Below are 16,172 nucleotides of genomic sequence, written 5' to 3' on the forward strand. Positions count from 1 at the left end.
TGCTGTGTCGTCAGGCCGCCGGTGTAGAATGACTGTTACCACAGTGAGGGAAGGCGTTTCCCTACCACAAGCAGCTTGGGGTGACAAGTATATTACACCTGCAAGCAGTTCAAGGCGCTGTAGTGCCACCATGTGGCCATGCCTGGGAAAGCAATGACCTGCAGGTGTCCTCTGCTGTACTTGGAGGCAGTGACCACTAGCAGCACCAGTGATGGCTGCTACTGCACCTGTGCTGGAAGCTGATCCATTGAGCCAGCTATTTACACAGTTAAAGACACACATTTACAATAAACACAAAACAAAACCTTTTTAATTCATTTTTATTATGGTAAAAGTTAGTAGTCATTAAAAACCTCAGGGATAATTTTTTTGCAGTTGATATGTACACAAGGTCAGATACACAGGATTGATTTATTTCACCAGCCTCCCCCACCCCTTTCCAAAAAAAAAAGGTCACAACGCAAAGGTTAAATGAGAAATTTACTGTGAGGTCTGCAAGCAGAGAAATCTGCATCTTGAACCTGGAGAAATGGTGTTGCTTGCCTAGTAATCGAAATGAAATGCTCACATTTCCACAAACCACCCTTCCCCCAGAATAGTTTTAGTGGATTACACTCTGTGGCACCAGAAATGTTCAGCACATGCAGCCTGGTCCTTAGAGAGCCCCCTGTTAGCTAAAAGCAAATTAATACTCTATCTCTACACTGACAGGAAAGGAACACAGGGACGTTATGGTGACCTCCGTGACAGACGGGAACAAAATGATTTTTTTTTTCAAATAGAGCAAGATTCCTAACACTGAGGCCTAATTACTAATCAATTTAGCTCCAGCAGGTGAAGTGAGAAGGTGGAAAACACCATTTTAAGAGTTATTTTGCGGTCAGAAACGTGCAGTAGCACAGGCCTGTTCCAGCATTCCCTGCCTCCCCAGGGCGTCGGGATGGGAACCTTACGGAAGACAGAGGGGGGCTGCTCACACAGAGATCTTATTAGAGGCAGGACAGACCAAGAGGTACGCTGTCGGCTCCAACACTGCTGGAGCTGGGGGGATACAGCCGAGCCCCAGGACCGAGGGGTGAGCTGCCCTACCCAGGGTTAAGCAGTTCTCTGCAATTCGGGGCTCAGGGAGGAACAGGAGCGGTCTCCTCTTCCCCCTGGACTGCAGGGCTGCGTGGCTCCAGTGCCCCCCACTGGCAAGAGGTGCAGCAGCAGTGCAGTTCATGGAGGAGGCGCCGACCCCAGCCAGAGGAGCTGAGGAAGAACCAGGACACCTGCTGGCTGCGGCAGGAGCACACAGCTGCCATGAAAGCCCTGAAGGAGCAGGCAGGAGAGCAGCCACTACAGCACAGCCCTGCCCCCTTGCTGTACCCGCAGCCAGAGATACAACCAGGGGACGGCTGCTCTTCACACCTGCAGCCGCCCAGCATCACTCACTGTGTGAGGCGACATGCATCCCACCTTTTCAGGAACAACACTGGCGTTTTTAGTGTTTTTTTTATTATCAATGATTCAAGTGGTGGAAATGTTTTGGTATCTTTTATTATCAATAATAAAATTAATCTTGTTACATAGTGAAAAACACCTGAAAAGGCCAGGCTGAGGAGAGGTACGTATCTGCACATTTTACAAGGGAAGAAAAGGCAAAGTGAATTACAAACATCTGGACACCTTCACAATAAAAACTCTCAATATTACTATTTTAATATTGAGTCAAACAGAAAACAAACAAGCCTCAAGCAAGCAAGGCAGAACTCTGGTACACATGGCCTGCTGGTTCTCAGAGGTGGTGCTTAATTTTACTGACCTACTTAACTATTAAAGTAATTTAACACTTTTAACCAAGTATGAAGAGGCAGCTTTAAGGACAGTAATAAACACGCAAAGCCCTCGAACTGCTCACACCCCTGCCAAAGCTAGCGAACAGCTTTAGTTTGGCAAATTCAAAATCAACTTCTAACTATGCTCTAAAAACCCAGAGAGACTCCTACGATTCAAACACACACAAGTACATGTGTCCCAGCACAGTGCTGGCACTCAATAGAGCCCTTCTCCCCACCAAGTCCAGAAGTGGGCGCCTGTCCCAGAGACCGCCTGCAGGGCGGCGCTGTAGAGAGCCGCAGAACACAGTATGGAGTCAGTCCGGTAACACTCCGGCTCCCAAGAGCTGCAATTTCCCAGAACAACTAACTTAGGGATGCAAGGGTGTGAACAGTTCAGGAGAGGAGAGACATTTGCTGCAAGACGAAATGAAAAATCAGAAACGAAAGGACAGGTGGCGTTTGGGCCACAGGCAGGTGTGGAAGGCGGAGCTACTGCTGGCGGTGGGTGTGTATTGCAGCCGGCAGAGCCAGCTACATCCTCCTGGGAATGCCAGACACCCACCAATCCTTTCATTTCTGCACCCCTACTGAATGCAGCTCATCAAGCCACCCTTGGGCACTCAGAAATGCTGCTCAGTCTCTCCATTTCCGTGTGCAGGCTTAGGCAAGTCAAGAGAGCACAGTTCGCATCAGCCCCGCGCTACAAGCAAAGAGAGCAAGGCATCGAACTGGACACAGCATCGGCTCCCAGCCCAGGCAGGGCTGTGAGCTGCTGTGTCTTTCCGAAATCCCTCCAGTCCCCCCCTTCCAGACACTGGATCAGACTCGGTTACCTGGGGCCATACAGAGCACCTCTATCCAGCGAGAGCCACGAGCCACGAGCCACAGACAGCGGGGAAGAGCACACCGCACAGAGCAGGCGAGGAGCACAGGGACGTGAAGCTGGGGATCAGAACCGCCAGCCAGTGTCTCAGCCAGGAGAGGGGCAGCTCGAGCCCTTGGCTCTGCATTCTGTCAGTGCTTTCATCCACGAAACCTCCACTGAGTGCTTTCAAGATTAAGGAGTAGCTAGAAAGGAAAAACGCACTTCGAATGGAAGGGAATGTGATGGTCAGGCCAGACGGCTGCTCTTTCTTCCTGGGGTGTGAGAGTGGGAGGGGTGGGGGGTCAGGATTGAAATTTCATCACAAGAGAGGACCTTTGGCGGGACAGGCTACGGTGCATCCATTTCTCACCCACAGAAAACACAGCGTCAGGGGTGACGCCCCACTGCCACGCACGGCCAGAGGTGGAGCAGTTACCCCTGTGTCATTTCATTGCCCCCAACCCCCCCACCCCCACGGGGTCACAAGCACGCGCCTGGGTCGGTATAACTGTGCAGTTCTGATCGGTTCAGCTGAGTCTTCAAGGTCAGTATCGTGAAGCCAGAGTCTGAAATAAAAAAACAGACCTCAGTTCCTATTCTGCACAACCAGGCAGTTTATCCCCTCGAGGCTCCTGGACACTGTGGACGCTGTAGGGCAGTCACCAGCGAGCCCCTGGCTCCCAGCACTCGGGGACGAGCTGCCCTCTGGGCACGCCCCGAGCCGCTCGGACTCGGGACAGCCACTCGTCTCGAGAACAGCATGTTGTGAAAGACGGAAACCTCAGGAGTGCTGTGGACCCTTCTTCACGTGTCCTTTACTTGTGCCTCTGCAGCCTAAGCATGCTGAACTAAACTTCTGTCCTGGCAAGTCCATAAATATCCCCATCCATGTAAACAACGGACAAAATCACATATCTGTGTGTCTAAATTAAAACAGAAGCCTGACAATTCGAACACACAGAAACCCAGTTTACATGTACAGATATATACATATTGTGTATCAGTATGAAACATTTCTACACATTCAGATACGAGAGGGCAGCAGGCTGTGGGCTGGGCTCTCACCTGGGCGCCGGGGGGAGTCTCACGCCTGCACGTCCACCAGCTCGGGGGGGAGAGGGGACTTGGGGTGCTTGCTCTCGAAGTGCTGCTTGAACGTCTTGGGGTCAGGCATCTGGGTCTGCAGGATCACAGCATGGAGACCTCCCCATCAGTTTCAAATGAACACCAGTGCAGGGACAGCTACAGTCCCAGTACAGTAGACCAGTCTGTTACAATAAGAGCTACAGTCCCAGTACAGTAGAACAGTCCTGTTACAATAGGAGCTACAGTCCCAGTACAGGAGAACAGTCCCGTTACAATAGGAGCTACAGTCCCAGTGCAGGAGAACAGTCTGTTACAATAGGAGCTACAGTCCCAGTGCAGTAGAACAGTCTGTTACAATAGGAGCTACAGTCCCAGTACAGGAGAACAGTCCCGTTACAATAGGAGCTACAGTCCCAGTGCAGTAGGACAGTCCTGTTACAATAGGAGCTACAGTCCCAGTACAGTAGAACAGTCCCAGTTCAGTAGGAAGGTCAGCAGCCTCTGCTCACTGGGTGAAAGAGACTAACCCTGCACACAGGACAGGTGAAGACCAAAGCTGCCTTCGCCGCTGCCTTCTGATCGGCCCCCTGCTGCTTCTTCTTCTCTGCCTGCTTCTTGGCGTTCTTCTGCTGGGACTGAATCTTCTGCTGCCCGCGAGCCATGGCGCCCCTGCCAGGGGCAAGACAGGCAGGGAGGGAGGAGGACGAAACCGGATCAGAGAAGGTGGGGGAGGTAAAGAGAAAGAAGACAGGGAGTCAGCAGTGTGGTCATACAGCGCAGGCACACACCTGTGTGACAGGCATGCGGAGGGCCAAAGAGAAGAACTACAAGCCAACAAACACAGCAACACAGCTGTAGCATTTAGACACGAAAGCATCACAATCCCATTTAAACAGAGAGCAGACAGAACAGCAGGGTGAGCATGGAGAAACACACACAGGCAGCACGCCCTCAGCTAACTGAAACTGGCAAATTCTCTCTCTGCCCCTGCGGCCCCCCTCCCCCTGTCTCAGTCCCTCTGGATCTCTGCCGCCATTCACACTGCAGGCCACACTCTCTGACCCTAGGGCCTGACCCGCAGGCACCCGGAACACCTTCAGTATGCCAAACTGCTCATCAGCTTAACCGCTGAGCCACAAGCGCATCCAAACACGCCATTCTTAAAAACAGAATCCTTCACGATGCGATCGCCAGACAAACCTGTCAGAAATGCGCAGCAAAGATGGTCAAAAGCACGCAGCCACTGTAAACACACGACCGAAAGGCAGCTGAAACAGCAGCAGGATGTTGTCTTGCAGGTGTTGTGCTCTAATCAAGACTGTTCCTGTTTCTGCAGGTGCACATGTACCCGATTCAAACCCCTCCTGCTGCCTCTCTGCACCACTTTCTGGACCCCCTTTCAAGAGCCCATCAGTCCCCCCTCAGCCCTCAGCGCAGGACACAGATACCAGAGCCGCTCAGCTGCTCAGGACTCGTGTGTTTGGACAGCAGCTGTGTTCTCTCAGCTCCCAGCTCCACTCTTCAGTGTCTGACACTGTTGTCCCACCGTTTTTAATTCTCAGACCGAACACATATCGTACATTCTACGTATATACTTCGAAGGTCATTCAATAAATATTGATACTGTGAAGCATAATGTAAGTTCAGGCGCTTAAAAAGCTGACTTCATATTAGTCCAGTTTTTATGACAACATTCCTAGGTGACTTGGGGCTGTTAATAAAAATAATAATAATAATAATAAACTTTATTTTATATAGCACCTTTAAAGGTGGCTTCTCAAAGCACTTTACAGAATGACAACAACAATAAATAAAAAGAATACACAAGATAAAATACAATTACAATACACAGAGGAGACTGTGGATGGTGGTACTAAGTAAAGGCTCTTCTAAAGAAGAAGGTTTTGAGTCTGGATTTGAAGGAGTTTAGAGAAGGTGACTCTCTGATATCCTTGGGCAGAGAGTTCCAGAGCTTGGGGGCAGAACAGGAGAAGGCCCTGTCGCCCATACAATGTAGACGGGCTTGGGGGACAGTAAGGAGAGCAGAGTTAGAAGAGCGAAGGTTGTGAGGTGGGGAGTAGGGCGATAATAGTTCAGACAGGTACCGAGGTGCCAAGCCATGCAGAGCCTCATAGGTGAGCATGAGGATTTTAAAGTCTACACTGAATTTGACCGGAAGCCAGTGCAAGGACTCCAGGACAGGAGTAATGTGAACACTTGCACTAGACCTGGTCAGGATTCTGGCTGCTGAATTTTGGACATACTGCAGTTTGTTCAGAGTAGATTTAGATACCCCAGCGAGTAGAGCATTACAGTAGTCAATTCGAGAGAACACAAATGTGTTGATCAGCTTTTCAGCCACAGTTAGTGATAGCATAGGGCGTAGCCCCGCGATATTTCTGAGGTGAAAAAATGATGTTTCGACAATATGCTGCACATGTGGGTCGAATGTTAAGCCAGAATCGAATATAACAACAAGGTTTTTCAATTTAGATTGAAGCTCAAGTACAGAGCCATCTACAGATAGGGTTTAATGGGGCTCGAAATGCAGATTATATCGCAGACAGGGTATCAGTTTAGCACGACGCGTATCTCAGAGGAAACGCTCCTTGATCTCGCAGTTTCTGTGAAGTTTCTGCCCGACAGCTGGCGGCGGAGCCGAGACTCGCCTGCAGGGCGCCCGACACGGAGACAGCAGACACCCGCACTGCACAGCGGAGCCCGTTCACGAACACACACCCGCGGGGAATCAGCACAACGACACCGTGCCGCAAATCGGAGATGTCAGCGCGTCGGGAAGGAGAAGAGCCCAGAAACAGCAAGCATGTCGATAAGATGTCCGGCCCGGCCTCAACAACATGGCTCTGTGCCTCTGCCGCTCTCGGCACCGCCGCCGTGCAGCGCCCACTTACAGCCTTATTACTCACGACTTTCACCCCGGGGCGGTTTTAGGAACTCCCCAGTCTGCTTACGGGCACATTTCTAAAAAAAACAGTTGAGGAAAACTAAACAATCGAACCGTTTTTATTCGTTACCTTCGCGAATCGCTCTTCCTCGCTCTCGCTCTTTCTCAACCTCTCTTCCTCTGGAGACACCAGAGAGAGGCGGCAGGGTAGAGCGGCAGTTCGCGCCGAGACGGAGTGATCTTTGTGCGGTTAGAGTGCCCCCCGCAGGATCGGAGGAGAAAGGCAAACCAATAGGAATTGCCAATGAATTAGTCACGCAATTACGTTTCAGTCTCAAACATAATTAAAGTAATTTATTTTCCACAATTGTGTAGAAAAATAAAACAGATGGACCCAGAACACATATTAACAATTCCAGCAATATAACTTTTACTCATGCAGTGACCTATGTCCAAAGGTTTGTGAGCTTCAAACACTTAAATAAATGGAACTCTTCGTTTTGTTAAATGTAAATCAAATTATAATTAACACGACACTGTCCATTTTTTTGCTTCTTAAATGAAAAAGAAACTGATAATTGAAGGTAATGGGAATGACAGAAACATTGTCATGTTGAGTCTCAAATCTTATTTGCTCACCAGGTTGTGGTGGTGTTTGTGGAACAATCACCTCAGCAGGTGGGGGTTTAGAGTTTCTAGTAACAGATTTAAACGTCATAGAGAACTATCCCAGTGTGTGATTCCATAGGCACCTCTCATCCCTGTGTGTGTGATTCCATAGGCACCTCTCATCCCTGTGTGTGTGATTCCATAGGCACCTCTCATCCCTGTGTGTGTGATTCCATAGGCACCTCTCATCCCTGTGTGTGATTCCATAGGCACCTCTCATCCCTGTGTGTGTGATTCCATAGGCACCTCTCATCCCTGTGTGTGTGATTCCATAGGCACCTCTCATCCCTGTGTGTGATTCCATAGGCACCTCTCATCCCTGTGTGTGTGATTCCATAGGCACCTCTCATCCCTGTGTGTGTGATTCCATAGGCACCTCTCATCCCTGTGTGTGTGATTCCATAGGCACCTCTCATCCCTGTGTGTGATTCCATAGGCACCTCTCATCCCTGTGTGTGTGATTCCATAGGCACCTCTCATCCCTGTGTGTGATTCCATAGGCACCTCTCATCCCTGTGTGTGTGATTCCATAGGCACCTCTCATCCCTGTGTGTGTGATTCCATAGGCACCTCTCATCCCTGTGTGTGTGATTCCATAGGCACCTCTCATCCCTGTGTGTGTGATTCCAGGAAACAGTTCAGGAGGGGTCTCATGATCTTTCCTGGGATGTAGAGGAAAGACAACCCTCTGTAATTTCCACAGATCCTACAAATTTACAGACAGATAAACAACCTAAACAAAAGGTTTTGCAAAAGAAAACATTATCCAAAATCAAGATCTTGTTTCTGGAAGGCTAATCTCTGGGAGTGTCTCCTGTAGGACAGGTCTCGGGCAGCTCCAGTGTGAGTCTTGTAGTCCTCAGGTCAAGTCCAGCACTCAGGATCAGTTCTTAACTGAAAACATTTTCAAGAAAAACAAACCAGCCAAAGAATTGTGGCCGTTGTTGCTTCAGGTTTCATCATCATGCTCCACAGCTGGGGCAACTGGTCCGCTGTGGGATCAGTGTCTCGGCAGACCCCTGTGGACCCAGAGAGCCGCACAGGGACACCAGCCTGGTCCGGGCCGGAGAGGGACGGAAACACACAGGTCCACTCCACTCCAGTCAGGTCTGGGAACACCGTGGCTCATGGAGTGATGCTGGAAATGGGATTACTGGGATAACTGGCAGTGTGGTCTCTCTGTTGCTTTCACTGATCAATAATACTGATCGATCACACAGCCCAATCAACACCACCCTGCCCGAATCGATCACACAGCCCGATCAACACCACCCTGCCCGTATCGATCACACCCAGCTCGATCAACACCACCCTGCCCGAATCGATCACACCCAGCCCGATCAACACGCCCTGCCCGAATCGATCACACACAGCTCAAACAACACCACCCTGCCTATATCGATCACACACAGCTTGATCAACACGCCCTGCCCGTATCGATCACACACAGCCCGATCAACACGCCCTGCCCGTATCGATCACACACAGCTCGATCAACACCACCCTGCCCGTATCGATCACACCCAGCCCGATCAACACACCCTGCCCGTATCGATCACGCAGCCCGATCAAGAGGCATTTAGATGCCACGCTGCTTGTCTCCAGTCCGTGCTGGGCGTGCGATGGGTACTCCGGGGTGAATTTCTGCCGGGCTGCGTGCTGGTGTGTGTTGTGGGGGCGCTCAGCTGAGTGCGGCCCTGACGCTGCTCAGGACCACGTGCTCGGACACGCGCGACGACAGCGGCTCCGACTTGCTCCCGTTGGTCAGCGACTTCTGGCTGGTGGTGCGCGCCAGGCGGTGGGCCTCTGCTCCCCGGCACCGGCGCAGCCCCCGGAAACAGCAGGAGAACGCGGCTTTGAACTCCCCCCGGAATTTCCCTGGGACACACGGAGAGAGAGGGAGACGCTCTGAACTGCCGCCCTTCGCTCGGGAGGAGGAGAGGAGGCGGGAGACGGACACTGGCCGCGACCTCACCGCTCAGGAAGTTGTAGATGATGGGGTTGGCGGCGCTGTTGGCGTAAACCAGCCAGTGGGAGAAGGTGAACCAGGCGTAGATGGCCTCGCGGTCGCCCGCGTTGTCGAACACGCCCGACACCCTGCAGGGGGAGGAGAGAGTCAGGTGGTGGCTCTCTGTGCCCCGGCTGGCTGCGCGGCGGGCGGGGGGCGGGGGTGCCCACCTCTTCAGCACGTTCAGCACGCTGATGGGCAGGTAGCATAGGCTGAATACCAGCAGCACCACCAGCAGCATCTTGGCCGTCTTGCGGCGGGCGCGCAGCTGCTTGACCTCGGCGCTCGGCGCGGTGCCCGGCCGTGCCACCAACCCTGTGGACCCCGATGGCCTCTCAACCCCCAGCGCCTGCCCCCCGGCGTCGCCAGACCCCGCACCCCTCACCCACTTCCGAGAGACGGCACCCGACGCGCCGGGGATCTGGGGAGGAAGAGAGGGTCACCAGAGGGCTGGAGGGGCAGGCAGGTCGGCCGTCTGTCTGCCTGTCGCACGGACGCGCTCACCTGCCGACTCCAGAGCTTGCGGAAGATTTGGAAGTACGCCATGAACATCAGGCACAGGGGGGCCAGGTAGGTCACCAGGAAGAAGCAGACATGATAGATGCGGGGGTACACCTCCCCTGAGACAGGAGAGAGGAGCAGAGTGAAGTCCCCAGAGACCCCGCCTCAGTCCCCCTGCACAGCTGCAGACAGAGACCCCCCTCAAACCCTCTGCGCAGCTGCAGACAGAGACCCCCCTCAAACCCCCTGCACAGCTGCAGACAGAGACCCCCCTCAAACCCCCTGCACAGCTGCAGACAGAGACCCCCCCCCAAACCCTCTGCACAGCTGCAGACAGAGACCCCCCCCCAAACCCTCTGCACAGCTGCAGACAGAGACCCCCCTCAAACCCCCTGCACAGCTGCAGACAGAGACCCCCCCCCAAACCCTCTGCGCAGCTGCAGCAGGAGACCCTGCCTCACACCTCTGCGCAGCTCCAGCAGGAGACCATGCCTCACACCTCTGCGCAGCTCCAGCAGGAGACCATGCCTCACACCTCTGCGCAGCTGCAGCAGGAGACCATGCCCCTTGCCCAGCTGCTGTGCTGACTAATATATTAAATGACACACCGACCAGGTGGCCCCCCAATTTCCCCCCCAGAATCCAGCTCCACGCTGGCTTGCTTGCTCTCACCCCCCCAGCGCTCCTCGCACACAGACAGCAGCAGGGTCCGATTGGCCAGCTCGGGGATCATGCTGCTGGTCTCCATGACGACGGCCTGGGGCACCATGATGGCGAGGGACAGCAGCCAGATGAGCACGATGCTGTTGCGTGCCCGCCGCGCGGTGCTCTTGAACATTAGCGGGTGGCAGATGGCGTACCAGCGGTCCAGGGCGATGAAGCTGAGGGTGAGGACTGACACCGACACCGAGACCGTCTGAGGGAGAGGGGGGGACAGATGGAGAGGAAGAGAAGCAGAGATCGAGAGCAGACGCGAGCGCTTCTACCACACTTGCAGTAGAACAAGAACACCCAGCAGCTGTAATTCACTCTCTGTACCACACGAGGGCAGTGATGTCACTGAGAGAGAGCAGCTGGGCAGTAAACCGGCTTCGAACACGAGGAAGAGCCGTTCTTTCCCTCCCTCTGGCTCCAGCTTCTGGATCTGCCCTGAAGGACTCTGGGCTCGTAGGTGTGACCTGCTGCCCCGCAGGGGGACAGAGATGCGTTGAGACACAGCGCACAGACAGGCACTGGGCTGTGCTGGACCTGCTCCCCTCAGCCAGGCTCTTCAAGGTGGCTTCTGCACATGTAGCCTCTGTAGCAAGACACAGGTCTTTAACACAGACCCAGGAGCCACAGCTGCCACTTCTTTTGTTGCTGCTTGTGCTCAGGTTTGGCCTTCAAGGCCAGAAACACCCAGTGCCCCCAGTGCCCAGCTCACAGCTGTCGCCCAGGCGTTTCCAGACAGATCGCAGGGAGTGGGGAGCAACAGCAGTTTGGATCGTATCCCAGCTGCCTCCTGTGGTCTGTCCTGAAGGCCCTGGGGCGTCCTGGACTGACTGCCAGTCCCGAAAAGCCATCCTGCTGGGAGAGCAGGCTCGGGCACACACAGCACACACAGCACACAGCACACAGCACACACAGCACACACAGCATACACAGCATACACAGCATACAGCACACACAGCACACACAGCAAACAGCACACACAGCACACACAGCACACACAGCACACAGCACACAGCACACACAGCACACACAGCACACATAGCACACAGCACACAGCACACACAGCACACAGCACACAGCACACAGCACACACAGCACACAGCATACACAGCACACACAACACACAGCACACAGCACACAGCATACACAGCACACACAGCACACAGCATACACAGCACACACAGCACACACAGCACACAGCATACACAGCACACACAACACATGCCACCAGGTTGCAAAGCGCTACCTGCAGGTAGGGGATGACCTTGCACAGCGTCTGGCCGAAGAACCAGCTCTCTGTGATGTCCACCACCAGGCTGACCGGCAGGCAGATGGCAGTGACCAGCAGGTCGGCCAGAGAGAGGTTTACTATGAAGTAGTTAGTGACTGTCCTCATGTGGTGATTCCTCCACACAGCCAGACACACTGAGAGAGCAGAGAGGGACAGAGGGGGGAGAGGAGGAGAGAGAAGACGAGTGAGAGGGGAGAGATGAGGAGTGAGAGGGGAGAGAGGAGGAGTGAGAGGGGAGAGAGGAGGAGTGAGAGGGGAGAGAGGAGGAGAGAGAGGAAGAGTGAGAGGGGAGAGAGGAGGAGAGAGAGGAGGAGTGAGAGGGGAGAGAGGAGGAGTGAGAGGGGAGAGAGGAGGAGAGAGAGGGGAGAGAGGAGAGAGAGGAGGAGTGAGAGGGGAGAGAGGAGGAGAGAGAGGGGAGAGAGGGGAGAGAGGAGGAGAGAAAGGAGGAGTGAGAGGGGAGAGAGGAGGAGAGTGAGAGGGGAGAGAGGAGGAGTGAGAGGGGGGAGAGGAGGAGAGAGAGGAGGAGTGAGAGGGGAGAGAGGAGGAGTGAGAGGGGAGAGAGGAGGAGAGAGAGGAGGAGTGAGAGGGGAGAGAGGAGGAGTGAGAGGGGGGAGAGGAGGAGTGCGAGGAGGAGTGAGAGGGGAGAGAGGAGGAGAGAGAGGGGAGAGAGGAGGAGAGAGAGGAGGAGTGAGAGGGGAGAGAGGAGGAGAGAGAAGACGAGTGAGAGGGGAGAGAGGAGGAGTGAGAGGGGGGAGAGGAGGAGTGCGAGGAGGAGTGAGAGGGGAGAGAGGAGGAGTGAGAGAAGGAGTGAGAGGGGAGAGAGGAGGAGTGAGAGGGGAGAGAGGAGGAGAGAGAGGAGGAGTGAGAGGGGAGAGAGGAGGAGTGAGAGGGGAGAGAGGAGGAGAGAGAGGGGAGAGAGGAGGAGAGAGAGGAGTGAGAGGGGAGAGAGGAGGAGTGAGAGGGGAGAGAGGAGGAGAGAGGAGGAGAGAGAGGAGGAGTGAGAGGGAAGAGAGGAGGAGTGAGAGGGGAGAGAGGAGGGGGGACAGAGGGAGAGATGCTGGCAGTAGTTCAGGAGTGAATAAGGAGAAGCAGAGCCCAGGTAGGCAGGTTCAGTACAGAGACTTCAGACAGTCCACCAAACCCTAAATGTGTCAGTCATTCCTTCCTCAGGCCAGGAAGCTAGGGGCCCTGTGCAGTATCCGGAGCCCGTGACTGGACTGGACTCTTCCCTGAAACCTGCTAGGAGTAACGAGAGCCATGATCTCTGGAGAGCTACAGTGAGCCATTGCTTGATTCATGAACGCCAGCAGATCACTCGCGAGTGACCAGCCCACTGGCTCCCTCATCATCCCTCTCACACGGGAGGCGCCTGTGAAGAAAGCGCCCTCTGGTGGCAGTTCTATGCTCCAGCCCAGCTGGATCCAAGTCTGAGCTGACCCTCACTCTAGCAGCTGTCCGTTCTCCTCTCTACCTGCCTGTCCACCTGCCCTGGATGGCCCTGTTTGTCCGAGTGGCGGTCAGCACCGGCTCACCCAGGATGTTGCCGGCCAGCGCCACGACGAAGACGAAGATGTAGCCGGCGATCAGGACCCACTCGTACTGCCGGGGGAAGAGGTACTCCTTCCACAGGTAGCGCAGGATCTCCTCCTCGTAGTCCGAGTGAGCCGCTCCGGCCTGTGCCGTGCCGTTGGGCTCGGAGGCCCCCGGAGCGCTGGCGTTCAGCTGGGCTCGGTCCATCCCGCCCCAGGTCAGGAGGTCAGGGGGCCCTGGGCAGGACGCAGGGAGGGGAGGGAAGGAGCGCTCGTTACTGACCGTCATTGACTCTCCTCGCCGCCCGGTCAGGAAGGCAGTGGGTCAGGGTCAGTGTGTGACCGGCCAGTGTGCGTGCCAGTGCATTGGTCAGTGTACCAGTCGGTCAGTGTACCGGCCATTGTGTGTACCAGGCAGTGTGTTGGTCAACATGTGTACCGGTCAGTGTGTCAGTCAGCGTGTGTACTGGTCAGTGTGTGTACCAGACAGTGTGTGTACTGGTCAGTGTGTGTACCAGGCAGTGTGTTGGTCAACATGTGTATCGGTCAGTGTGTCAGTCAGCATGTGTACTGGTCAGTGTGTGTTCCAGGCAGTGTGTTGGTCAACATGTGTACCGGTCAGTGTGTCAGTCAGCAAGTATACCAGTCACAAAGCATCAGTCAGTGTTCTGGTCAGTGTGTGTGTCGGTCAGTATGTGTACAGGTCACTGTGTGTACCAGGCAGTGTGTGTACTGGTGAGTGTGTGTGTACCGGTCAGTGTTCTTGGTCGGGATCATTGTGTGCTGCAGCCTGTCTCAGGACCAGATGTCAGCCTGCAGCTCAGAGAGACACCGGGCTCTGCTGCAGACTGGCCGCAAGCGGGTCAGCCAAGATCCGGCTGCGAACACACACTGACCAGTACACACGCTGAGCCTGCTGGTAGGGGGAAGAGCTCAGGGGGTCGAGAGGACTGCCTGCGGCACAGCAGGGTCCCGGCATCCCCTGGACTGTCCAACCCGACTCGTTAATCTAACTCATTATTTTCTGAGGGAAAGGTAGGATGGGTGTGTTTCAGTGCCAGGCTGTAACATGCACGTCTTTAAAGGGACAGTTATCTCTTAAACAGCTGTCAGCCTGCACAGAACTGTGACAGGTGTGCAGTTAGACATGAGCCGATCGGCTGTGTAACAGAGCTCAGGCAGAAAGTACCTCACAAGGCAGATACTGGAGCCCAGGCCCAGGGCTGTTACCAACAACAGCTGACCATGTGGGCACAGATTGATGGGGGACATCTACATGGACCACAGCCCCCTGAATCGTTACATCATTAGAGGCACTAACGATCGTGGACGTAAATCAAAGTTAATTTCCACCAAATATGAACTAGTCGATTCAAGGAAGAGTTGGAGAACTCAGAAGGAGAAGGTCAGCTTTCAGTCTGGCCTGGCATTATCTGCCTCGTTGCTTGTCGATACATCGATCGATCGGCAGGGGGCGGGAGTCCTGCAGCGCCGCCGGGGTGTCCGCTGCGCGTCTTGACGGGATGACCGCAGGCGTGACCCAGCCAGCTGTCCGCGCCCAGGCTGGACCGTGATGTCAACACGCCGGGGCCGCCCGACAGTCCGGCCGGTCCGGCGCCATGGTGCGCCTGCGCAGCGGTGACCGCGGGCAGAGACGGGCGGGAGCACGAGTCGCGAAGCGCGTTTCTGATCGCTCAAGCACCGTGTCAATAACCCCCACTGCTAAACATTACTCACAGGAGCACTGGATTGACCAGTAAAAATACTTAGAAAGACAATTTTACCCGCATCTAGCCTGAGCTTCGTGCTGAAGTTGCTTGAGGAGTATACGGACCCGGCGCGTTAATAATGAACGATGCACCTGCCGCCTTACTCGCAGCTTAAACCGTGAGTATCGGTTTAGGCAGCTGGATGTCAAAAGGCAAGTTATCTGACAGTCGGTAAGGATGTTAATCCCCTGATCAGCTGCAGACACCCGGTCGAAAACCTCGCCTGGGTCCGGTTCTTGTCCAGCCGCGAGCTCAGACACTGCCAGGGGCGCCGGGGCGTCTCTCCAACTGGTTCTGAAATACAGTATATCGGAATATTCCGTCCTCGGTGTCCAGACCACCAGACTAGTGCCTTTATCTCCCAAGACACCAGAAACTCTGCCCGACCGCCGTCACCCCTCTACCCGCCCAGCCTGGAGCCGAGGGCTCGCTCCCGAACTCCCTGGAGACTCGATCTGTTGGCGAAATCTTCTTCCAGGGGTTGGAGACGAGATCCATGTTCTCCATTTTATACTTCATCTTTAAACACGGATCTCTCTCCGTAACACTTGGCGCCTGTTGCCTCATACGTAGAACAGAAACGCGACTCTGAAACCGTCCTGCGAGGAGCCCGCCCGACAGAGGAACCACGACCGGACCTGCCCGGACCGCCTGCCGTCATCCCCGGTCCGCCTCTGTCCAGCAGTCTGTTCAGCCGGAGGGTTAGACAGACACCGACTCCCAGCTGGACAGTGACCGTCAGAGTCCTGCCGGATGGTCAGTCAGGGTCAGGGGCAGACCAGCGGGTCCCGGGACAGGCGGACTGCCGGGCTGTCCAGATGTGTGTGGGTTTGTAGAAACGACGGAAGTGATTTTTTAAATACATACAACACAGCCAAAGCAGCGTTTCTTATTTCACCCGGACACACACACACAAGCCAGACTGACAATCGCGCCCCACATTTCCTCTCCAACCGCACGCACAGCGGTGCCGGTCCAGTCTACGTACAGACCTGCACTGCAGCCGGGAGCGGCGACT

At 54.6% G+C, this 16,172-nt stretch overlaps 2 protein-coding genes across 2 annotated transcripts; both read right to left on the bottom strand.

Annotated features, from left to right (window-relative positions):
- Positions 1-304: 304 nt before the first annotated feature.
- LOC148820348 (transcriptional regulator ZNF706) lies at positions 305-6,881 on the bottom strand. Its single transcript, XM_088932506.1, has 4 exons — positions 6,807-6,881; positions 4,299-4,440; positions 3,751-3,865; positions 305-3,251 (listed from the first exon to the last, which is right to left on the bottom strand). The coding sequence occupies exons 2-3, from the start codon at positions 4,431-4,433 to the stop codon at positions 3,770-3,772; spliced, it is 231 nt and encodes a 76-aa protein (XP_088788632.1). The 5' UTR covers positions 4,434-4,440; positions 6,807-6,881; the 3' UTR covers positions 305-3,251; positions 3,751-3,769.
- Positions 6,882-9,026: 2,145 nt separating this feature from the next.
- LOC148820349 (orexin/Hypocretin receptor type 1-like) lies at positions 9,027-13,593 on the bottom strand. The gene is made up of 7 exons (XM_088932733.1): positions 13,389-13,593; positions 11,812-11,990; positions 10,527-10,770; positions 9,858-9,973; positions 9,524-9,774; positions 9,321-9,442; positions 9,027-9,223 (listed from the first exon to the last, which is right to left on the bottom strand). Exons 1-7 carry the CDS (start codon positions 13,591-13,593, stop codon positions 9,027-9,029), a joined length of 1,314 nt encoding a protein of 437 aa, XP_088788859.1.
- Positions 13,594-16,172: the final 2,579 nt, after the last annotated feature.

This window comes from Atractosteus spatula, chromosome 14 (assembly GCF_055471065.1).
Source record: "Atractosteus spatula isolate fAtrSpa1 chromosome 14, fAtrSpa1.hap1, whole genome shotgun sequence".
Taxonomy (NCBI): Eukaryota; Metazoa; Chordata; class Actinopteri; order Semionotiformes; family Lepisosteidae; genus Atractosteus; species Atractosteus spatula.

What these genes read in the sequence shown, in the direction of transcription:
- LOC148820348 (XM_088932506.1), bottom strand. Translation starts at nt 4,433, where the DNA reads ATGGCTCGCGGGCAGCAGAAGATTCAGTCCCAGCAGAAGAACGCCAAG. An exon ending in TCACCTGTCCTGTGTGCAGG is followed by an intron (nt 3,866 to 4,298) that starts GTTAGTCTCTTT and finishes GTGATCCTGCAG; the next exon opens with ACCCAGATGCCTGACCCCAA.
- LOC148820349 (XM_088932733.1), bottom strand. Translation starts at nt 13,593, where the DNA reads ATGGACCGAGCCCAGCTGAACGCCAGCGCTCCGGGGGCCTCCGAGCCC. An exon ending in AGGTCATCCCCTACCTGCAG is followed by an intron (nt 10,771 to 11,811) that starts GTAGCGCTTTGC and finishes CCTCTCCCTCAG; the next exon opens with ACGGTCTCGGTGTCGGTGTC. An exon ending in GTGCTGAACGTGCTGAAGAG is followed by an intron (nt 9,443 to 9,523) that starts GTGGGCACCCCC and finishes CTCCCCCTGCAG; the next exon opens with GGTGTCGGGCGTGTTCGACA.